Source organism: Sebastes fasciatus, chromosome 16, assembly GCF_043250625.1.
Source record: "Sebastes fasciatus isolate fSebFas1 chromosome 16, fSebFas1.pri, whole genome shotgun sequence".
Classification (NCBI taxonomy): Eukaryota; Metazoa; Chordata; class Actinopteri; order Perciformes; family Sebastidae; genus Sebastes; species Sebastes fasciatus.
In genome coordinates this window covers 15,906,050-15,916,079 of record NC_133810.1, presented here as the reverse complement: position 1 = coordinate 15,916,079, position 10,030 = coordinate 15,906,050, and the positions used below count along the sequence as shown (strand labels likewise).

General features: G+C 39.6%; 1 protein-coding gene across 5 annotated transcripts; it reads right to left on the bottom strand.

Annotated features, from left to right (window-relative positions):
• Positions 1 to 1,503: 1,503 nt before the first annotated feature.
• On the bottom strand, positions 1,504 to 8,615 carry ugt5d1 (UDP glucuronosyltransferase 5 family, polypeptide D1). 5 transcript variants are annotated; one of them, XM_074610528.1, is made up of 5 exons: positions 8,491 to 8,615; positions 5,679 to 5,835; positions 5,173 to 5,477; positions 4,340 to 5,053; positions 1,504 to 3,003 (listed from the first exon to the last, which is right to left on the bottom strand). In XM_074610528.1, exons 2-5 carry the CDS (start codon positions 5,680 to 5,682, stop codon positions 2,419 to 2,421), a joined length of 1,608 nt encoding a protein of 535 aa, XP_074466629.1. In that variant the 5' UTR covers positions 5,683 to 5,835; positions 8,491 to 8,615; the 3' UTR covers positions 1,504 to 2,418. The 5 variants fall into 5 exon arrangements, with proteins under 5 accessions (XP_074466629.1, XP_074466632.1, XP_074466631.1 ...); XM_074610531.1 differs by having other exon boundaries at positions 5,793 to 5,835; positions 8,491 to 8,604; XM_074610530.1 differs by lacking the exon at positions 8,491 to 8,615 and adding an exon at positions 8,306 to 8,470.
• Positions 8,616 to 10,030: the final 1,415 nt, after the last annotated feature.

Genomic DNA, 10,030 nt, shown 5'->3' with positions numbered 1-10,030 from the left:
GTCCTGGCCAAAGGCAATAACTGAAGCAAAAATACACTTCAATTGAGAAGAAGAAAAAAAAAAGAAAATGTGCCAATATAGTACTGAAAAATGATGGATTTAAACAGACGATAAGCTGTAGGCCCGGGCAACAGTGTGTCAATGAAAGATGAATTTTACAAATACAAATGTATTAAATTAATATGCAATTTAAAATATCAAACTGTATTATATCCGAGTTAAATTGAAACGCCATCTGAGCTAAATCATGTTGTGTTGACTCATCAGCTTTGAATGTATTGGATTGTTACAATTGTTTACATATTTGTATGAAATCATTGACCACAAATATAACATTGACCGACCATTATGGTTAATTTATGCAATAAAGCATTACTTTTGTCAAATTCTATAAATATGACTTGGTCAGGTCGTGCTAATAATCACAAAACTACATTGGAATTTGACCCCTATTCATTTGATTCACATAATTTTACTTTTTTGGATAACAAGATGTTAAAATCTAACTTTGCCCACTTGCTACTACACTTACACACACACACACATGATCCTTTCTCCTTTTTCTTTCTTCATCTGTGTTTCTTTTAAACGTTATATTTAATGTGTAATCAGGCCTCATACAGTAAATCACCTCACTTCACCTTTGTAGCTTGGAACATTTTCTCGGGTTTGCTCCCCTCGTCAGTGAGCTCAGGAGTCTCAAGCAGAGTTTTACGGAATGATAAGTGAAATGTAATTTAGCCTGTAGTTGGATTTACCAAGACAACCTCACTCGTCTTATAAATCCAAAACATATGAGCTTATGCTTTATCAAAGAGAGCTTTCCTTTCCAGCCCAAGATCGCTCCAAGGCATCTGTTTTTGGACTGTTTACGAAAGGGAAATGGTTTTAATACGGTCTATTTTCTGAAATTAAAGGATTTTCCATAGTCATTTTTGGTTTATCTTCCCACTGGCATTGCTTTTAGTTTAGAAGATGATGTCATTTATATGGATTGATATAACTACAAAGAATAACAAGCAAGACATAATCGATCTCCGCAAGTTTTCCATAAAAACAGATTGACTGTGGCGTCCTGGTAGCGATGCATACATGTGTTCTTGATATTGAGATTTACTTTGCTGTTTGTCAAACGGTCAGATGGGTATCTCAAAGGAAACACTGCATAGTCTTTTTGTAAAACAAAAACAGATTAAGTTTATCTGAGGATTTATAATCCTTTCAACGAGCAAATTAGTTTCTTAACATGTTTAAATATGTGTACATGATGAGCTACAATATGACCTCTGGTCCGGTGGAAGTTAGGCCTCATAGCCTTAGCAAAAAATGTCAGCTGTGATATCTGTATAGTGTGACCATTTGTTTTACCAGTTAGGGATTTGGACTTTCTTAATTTTGTCACATCTGAATTGGTTTTTAGCCTAAAACTCTTCAAAAGGTTTTGTTACATTGGAAATGGATGGCAACGACTTGAAGGATAATAATCATGATCAGTATCCGTCAGTGAGTCAATGACTTCTTACTTTATTATTACAGTAGATGTAAAATTACAGAATCATGTTGACCAGATTATCAGACTATCACATATGATTTGTGGTTATTTTACAACTGGAATCTTAATCTGTTTAAGTACATTTGACGATTCATTCTGAAAACATACATTTCTTTAACTATATCTATATTTAATATGGCTAAATCAACTGACTTATTCTCATTTTACTTCATAGATAATAAATATATACAAATGAGACACCTTAAAGGGACTGTTTGTAAGAATCAGAAATTGCTTGTTAACAGCGACACCTGTGGCCGTTAAGTCAACGAAAGTCAGCGTCGGGCTCACGCTTATGCTCGCTCTAATAGACATGAACGAGCATCGCTCAAAACAGTGATGCGACACACGTCAGCTAAAACCACAATATCACTCTATATTTCACCTGCTTGGCAGTAACGTTAGCTGACCAGACGAAGGTCTCTCCATGAATCAATGTCCCTTTTAAAGAGGACCTATTATGCTTTATTTTCAGGTGCATACTTGTACTTGGGGTTTCTACTAGAACATGTTTACTAACTAGCTCTAGCTCTAGCTCTCTCTAACTAGCTTTGTTTGAGGGCGGGCCAAACTACCCGCTAATTAGGTGTTATGCAAATGTGTTACTTGGTGACATCACCATGTTACAGAAGAAAAGGCGGGACTTCAAGCAAGGCCCCTCAGGAGCAGTGTTTCTGTGGGGGAGAGTAACTCCCTTTGGCGTGGACTTTGCAGACCTTTTACATGCACAAAAAACTATCATACACTAAAGGAAAGGGAAAATGCACAAAAGCATAATAGGCCCTCTTTAAGATGTCTGTTTTTGTTTAAATAAAATGCTATAGAGAACTCATTGTAGCATATTTCTAAACAAATTTTGACCTTAATCAGTGTTGTTTGGTTTTGGTTGTCCTTCTAGCTCTGCAGCATAGGAACCTGAAAATGGCCAAAATAGAGAGCAGCAGTCCAGTCGCTGCAGTTAGCAATAGTAGCATCACATCTAAACAGTAGTATGAGTACCACGGCATCTTATAGGCCTCTGTACGCAGATGACGAGCCCCTTTATGGCGTATAACATATTCCACCCAGTAGATGGCCTGATCCATGGGTCCCATCTGTTGATCTCTGTGCAAACTTGACAGTCTTTGCATGTTCTGTCTGTAGCTGTCACTATGGAGCACTTCGTTAAGACCTTGCTCAAAACTGTGGCCGTTAACATCAGCGAGCTCAAGGATCTTTCCAGCCCCTCTCTCCTGCAGACGTATAAGGTTGTCATACTGGTCAAAGAACAAAGGTATACCGAGCACAGGGACCCCGTGGTAAATGGCCTCCTGGAGTCCGTTGGTTCCTCCATGAGCTACAAAGACTTTGATCTGCGGGTGGCCTAGGAGGTCCTTCTGTGGCATCCAGTCCACTATCAGGGTGTTGTTGCCCAAAGTAGAGGGACGCTCCCCTTTGTGCTTCCAGATCACCTGATCAGAACATGAAATTAATTTACTGTATATCTGTACACCAGCAGATATGCAATATAATGATGTTGCCACTGCTGCAGCCTGTCTCTCCTTACAACACAACTGTCAATTATGTAATATATTATTAATAATAATAACTCATTATATATAGAGAGTACTCTCCAAGATGCTCAAAGACACTTTAAATAAAAGAAGTGCAGGACAAACAAGTTTTAAAAAAGGTGGGTTTTGAGTAATAACTTCTTCATTGTGTAGTCCAGTGTAAAGTGGCATCACAGATGGAGTCTTTGATTTACACTGTCCAACAATTATCTAACTATAAAGCAAGGAATCACTGTCTGTCTTTCCGTATATCTTGAGAACCGGACATCCAATCGACTTCACGCTTGCCGGGTGTATTGCCCAAGGAAGTGTAGTGTCGAATGTGGTGCAATTTGGCCAGATGGTGGCGCTATAACAATGAACATTATGGTTTGGCCTGTAACTTTTGAGCCCATAAGTCTCAGAAACAGTTTTTTTTAATTGTGTCCAAATCAGTTTTTTTGCTACTCCTCCTACAAATTTTGAGCAATCGTCACCAAATTTGGTACAGAACATCTTTGGACCAAGCTTGAAAAAGTTCCTTTGTTGGATTTTTGATGTACCGTACAGTTTTGCTATAGCTGTCCCTCAAAGTTAGCTCAAATACTAGGATGCTTATATTACAAAAAAATGTCATATCTCCTGAACGCTTTGTGCTATTGCGACCACATTCGGTGAAGATGTGATGTGTGAGTGACCATGACAAATTTGATGCCATCTGGCCAATAGATAGCGCTGTAGCAGCATCTAACTATAAAGGAAGGAATCTTTGTCTGTGTATGTATGCATGTATATAAATCGAGAACTGTTCATCCAATCAACTTCACACTTGGTGGGTACAAGCAGCCATACCGCGGTTCTCGACAACGCTGCAAACAGCACATCTCGGGGCCAAGCAATCTGCCTGTTCTGGACGGGCTCATGCTCCGAACGGGCACAGCACTAGTTATGTTTAATTCCTCTATAAATCAACCCATCCATTTCCATTTTCTATACCCACTCATTATGACTCATTAGACTCCCTGGGCAGGCTGCCAGTCTATCACAGGGCTATACATCCCTTTTTTGACATATTCCTTGTACGACAGATTTTTATCAATGTCTCTGTCTATTTCATAATTGATATTGCCTTAATGTAATGTCTTTAACGATGGATTAATTGCTGCCTAAATATCTGTCAGACTCTCTAGGTTAAAAAAAATAAGCATTTTGAACTTCATGTCATTGCAACAGTGAATCACTGAGCATGTGTTACCTTCTGAGGCATCTTGGCAAAGACGCCGGCGATGTCATCTGAAACCTCTTTGGGCAAAGCATTCACAAAAGTTCCCAGAGTCATGATGATGACTCCGTGCTCCCCGGCACTCTGAACGAAATCCTCCAGGTCTGCTGGCAGAGGTTGAGCTGGTTTACACTGAAACCCTCCGATGTAGATGACATTTGGCATCGTGGGCCGAGGGAAATCAAACACAAAATCTGTCCTGAACAGCCAGATGTCTGCTTCCTGAAAAAGTGAGGTGATGTCACATCCGCCCTCTATGTATTTTTCACAGAGGGCATCGTAGTTCGGCCCCAACACGAATCTCTGCTGGTACACTATAAGGCCGTAGAATAACATGTTCTTGACCCTCTGGATGAAATTCATTTTGTCTCTGAAGCCCGATCCCGGCACTGGGATATAAGAGAGCGGCGAGGGTGCTATCGTAAAGTGGCCTTCTCCGCTGTTGACCCAGCGAACATTGAGGACCATGGGCAGTTTGAGATACTTGGCCAGTAAGACCCCTGGTGCTACAGCTGGGTCAGTGAGAACAAGATCATATTGGGCATCTATTAAGCTTTTGACTTTACTTTTATCATCAAAGAGTTGAGCGAGGGCATCAGTAGCCAATGAATGAGCGTGAGACATCATAGAGAGGAAATCCTTGGTGAGTTTCATGAAAGTAAGTACTGAAGCCCCCTCTGTCTGCGCCTGCAAATGGTTTTAAAAAAAAAAAGTGGTGAGAAAGTGATCATCTTAATACTTGTATTAATACTTGATTGACTAAATGACCCAACGTGGGGCCCAATACATAATCCATAATGACATACCTGCATATGCTCCTGTACGAACACATGAAAAAAGCCCTCAAAGTCAAAGTCACTACTTAATTCAATGGGAATGGATGTGTAGAGAGGGGACTTTTCTTCGATGTACCAGCTGTTGGTGACCCTCATCACACTGATGTTGTGTCCCCTGGCATGAAGTTCTTCCAGCAGGATCTTCATATTGATCCAGTGGCTGCCGTCCACAGGAAACACCAGAATGTTTCCTCCATCGCAAGGTGGTGTGAAGGAAATCAGACATACACTGAGGAATACAAATGCTCCACACACACGATGCAATGGCATGGTTCCTAAAATGTAAGAGAGAGATGAACATGAGAGACCCTCTTCAGTTTCAAAGATATCTGCTTAAAAAGTTTATTGAATTTCTTCAGGTAAAAACGATATAAAGACACAGTTTCTGTAGGTAAAACAAATGTGAATCTACAGGTTATTTTTTAGAAAGTATAGTATTACACTAAACACAACTTGATAATGTGAAATTCACTTACCCATTCTCAAGAGTTGCAACTGTAACGCTACTCGCCGGCAGACTGATTCCTTATATATTTCAGTTCAAACTCCAGACCCCAGAGATGATCCCCATAGGTAAATGAGTTACTTACTGTTATGTGGCACGTGTCACATGAAGCTATGGCCACGAATGTTCTGCAGATAACAAACAAAGTGATTATTTCTTCTTTGTCATGTCATCATACTTTTATTACGTCTTTTAGTAATAAAGCTGGTAGTATCCTATACAGTGTAGTTTTGTGAATGAATTTCTCTCTTTCACTCAAGCTTGCATCACAAGAACCTGTGACCTCTTTCATAACAGGTTTTTGACCTGGAGGTTTGTTTAGTACAATGTGTGCCAAATATAGCTGAATGTACGTTGCAGGTCTCCGAACTGAACTCAGTTGATGCGAGGCGTGTACTCTCATATCAGTGGTGGACATAGACTACGGAACCGGGGGGGGCAGGGGGTCCGGTTAACTTTTAGTGTCTGATATGATAGAGGAAAGAAACCATGGACAGGCGCTGTCCTTAGCACTGAAACGGAGCGGAGGAGATCGATAGACAGACAGACAGACAGACAGAACACGTCACTTAGTACGGTTTCTTAGCCTGCTTGCTTTTTGTGCCTCCCCCTGCTGATTTTGACAGAGAATCATTCATTGAAGTTCAAAAAACATTTAGCAGTCACCTAATGTCACGTTCTTATGTGAATAATCGAATTAATAAATATATTCTTTGATTTTGTAACCTTATGTTGGTGTCAACCCGGTCTCACAGGTAGGCTTATAAATACCACAATATTACACGGACGTGTCACAAGTACGCATTTTAGCGTGTCATTTGTACGCCGCTTTTCACGCGTCATTTGCATGTCATGCAAATGTTCGCAGTTAGGTTTAAGCAAGAAAATTACTTAGTTAGGGTGAAGAAAAACGTCATGGTTGGCTTAAAATAAATACGTAAACTAAGTAAAATATGTACGAAACATAATCCAACTAGGGAAAACTAGTTGCGTGACAAACGTCACTAACTTTACAAAACAAAACACCAGTCAACGACGGTCTCGAATATGAGTCTCCTGGTTAATAGTCCAGTGTTTGGGATGCCTTTACATTGCAGTCAGTACAGGATACATGACGTACAAATGACACGTGGAAATCAAAAAACGGCGTACTAATAATGTTGTTATTGTTATTTAGCCTTTCTGAGGCTATTGCATGTTTAAATCACAAAAAATTGTTAAGTAAAGTTACTCAATACTCATACATCAGTAATACGGCATGCGGCGGAGGCGGGGCCCCGGTCATTCCGATGAGAGTTGCTCATTGGTGCATGAAGCAAGCCCCCAGGAAGTGCGCTGGTCGACGATCTGGACTTTCGTAGTGGACAAACGGCGGTACTGCAACTTCCGTGTCAGTCACGTGATGCCGTTGGGCCCAAAAATACTTTTTCCCATAGACTTACATTGGGAAAGAGACGTCTGTAACTCTGCGGATAATTTTTTTTGAGGTGAATCAACTTCCCAGTACGAACACTCTAATGGCCCTTATTTAAAATACTAATATTAATTAATTTGTAAATTACGTTTTTAAAGTTGTAAAACGCACTAATAGCTGAATCCAGAGTTATTTCCCTTCCTCCGTTCATGTGAGTGAGACCCAGACCGAGGCTGGAGCGCCAAGCCATGACGACGGCGTGACGTTGGGACCCCGTGACCAAGTCATGTGACCGAGCGGACGCTACTGCGCATGTCCCAGTTGCCCAAGATCCGCCAAGATCCGGGTACTTTTCCAAATGGAAGTCAAGCCATTTTGGCTTCATGCGCCAATGAGCAACTCTCATAGGAATGACCGGGGCCCCACCTCCAACGCTGTATCCAGTTCTCTTAATACATCCATGGCATGAAGCCTAAATGGCTCGACTTCCGTCTGGAAAAGTACCCGGATCTTGGCGGAGTAGCGTCTGTGAATTTACATGTGAATTGTGGAAAGATGTCAATAATTTTATACTTAACATTTTCTCAGATTTTGCACTGTACTATAGAAATATTATATTTGGTTGCTATGATTACAGTGACAAAGACAGTAATGCATTTTTTCTTATTAATTTAATTTTAATTCTCGCGAAGTTCCACATTCACAAGTGTAAATTTACCAAAAAAAAGCCTAATTTCTTTGTATTTATGAAAGAAATGGAATTATATCTGTCAACAATTTCTTCCTCACAAAACAAAAAAGCAATGAAAACAATGAATGTATGCAATATCTTTAAAGTTTTAAAGTGAAATTATTGTCATACTCTCGCGGGGTCTTTTTTTTTGTATTTTATGTTGGTTTTGTTTAATTTCTGTTGTCGTTTTATGTTTGGCTCAGCTCTTTGTTTATGTTTTCGCTATGCTTCTTCTGTATGTAAATGTTTTTAATGTTTTCTGCTGTTACTATGTATACTGTCATTTTTAAAAAAAAAAAAAAAAAAAAAGTTGGGATCGTCACTTCCTGGTTCCTTACTGTTTCCAAGTTTTTGGAACATATCCTTCTGTTAAATGAACCACATAAAGTGACTCTTATCGTTCCTTTGCATATAATTTTCATGCCGCATTTTCATGTTTAGTAGCACTCACAGATCGTGCTTCTGTTCGGGTAATCATCGGTCTCTCTACACTGCGCTGATAGATGTAATGTAAAGGATCATGCACAGAGAGACAGTCACTGTTGTGAAAGAAACCCCGTCGGGTCTCTCATCACCCTGAAGGGGATTCTTCCACAACTAGCTGTACATTATCCCGCTTATTGCACGATTACTTACGACTTTATACCGTGTCTTTCTCTTCTTGAGTCCGCTCTGGCTTCTGTGGTTTCACTGATTTCCTCAAATACACTCAGAAGGATAATCACCCACTTTCAGGAAACCTATCCCTATTATGCAGTCTCTCTGCTTGGTCCTATTGCCTGACGTTTTATCATAGCAGGCACACAGCCACCGCCACCACAAAACTTTTTTTTTTTTTCTTTTTTTTTTACAATACTTTATTTCAAAAGTTCAATACAATACATTCGCATGTTCAGATTTTTCATTACAGTTCTGCAAAAATATTTTACAGTATAAAAATAATGTAAAAAATAAGTTATACAACAAATAAACTGTAAAAAAGGATGAATAAAAAAAAGATTCAGTTTTTTTTTTTTTACAATAGTTTATTTCAAAAGTTCAATAGAATATAGTCGCATGTTCAGATTTTTCATTACAGTTCTGCAAAAATATTTTACAGTATAAACATATATTAAAAAATAATTTTAAACTATACAACAAATAAACTGTAAGGAAAGGAAAAGATGAATAAAAAAAAAAAGGTTCGGGGTCTGTTAAACAATTCAAATAAATTTAAAATGTGAAATGTTAATTTAAAGAGTTGAAGGCTCTGAGGATGGACAAAGGTCTTTGGATTGACACCCAAGTCATTAATTATCTGTTGGAAAGATCAGGGACAGAACTATAAATGTTTATAGGTTCACTATACGATATCCAGAGCATTAGCATCAAACAACTATTAGCTATGTAAAGATATAAAAGAGTAATGTCAACCTGAGCAGAGAATGAAGTCCCAACCGACGACGCCATCACAGAAGCGTATAGTGCCCACCTTTCGGTTCACGCTGTTAGCTCTGTCAGCAGTTTTGCTGTCGTTTTCGCTGTTAGCGCTGTTAGCACCGTTAGCTACAACCCTCTGGCTCAGCCGTCGCCATGTTGAGAGCCGTGCGGAGGCAATAGAAGTGCTCCCAATCTCACATTTAGCACCTTTAACAAAATGAATCAGCACTGAATGAACTGTTGTCAGTTGTTTTTACGAGTAGGGAAATACCTTTTTGGGAAACTCCATTGGAAAACCACATAGTGGCCCTTTAATGTGGCCAATATGGAGACATCAATCTAGTCAGATAAGTGGAACCTCAGTCAATGTCAACTCTGTTGAACAGACGCACATTCCTCTGTTTGCTTTTTTTTCCATTTTCAGAGCGAGAAAGAGCAGGTATCCACTTGCCAAATGACTCTCCCATTATGGTGACATCCTCTGCATGTGTGTGTGTGTGTGTGTGTGTGTGTGTTTGGCATAGAGCAGTTCCTTGGGGTGGAGATGATGATGATGATCTCAGTGCTCTCAGGATCCTGCAGCTGACAGATGAAGACCTTTAAAAAACAAACATTACTGCTAGATACACCCTGATGAAGTTTCTCTCTCATGTGCCAACCTGCTCGAGGAAGAAACGTACGGCACTGCACGTGCAATCTCAGTGTTTCAGTGATGGATAGGAAAAAAATGTCAAATTCTTTGTCCTTTGTGAACAAA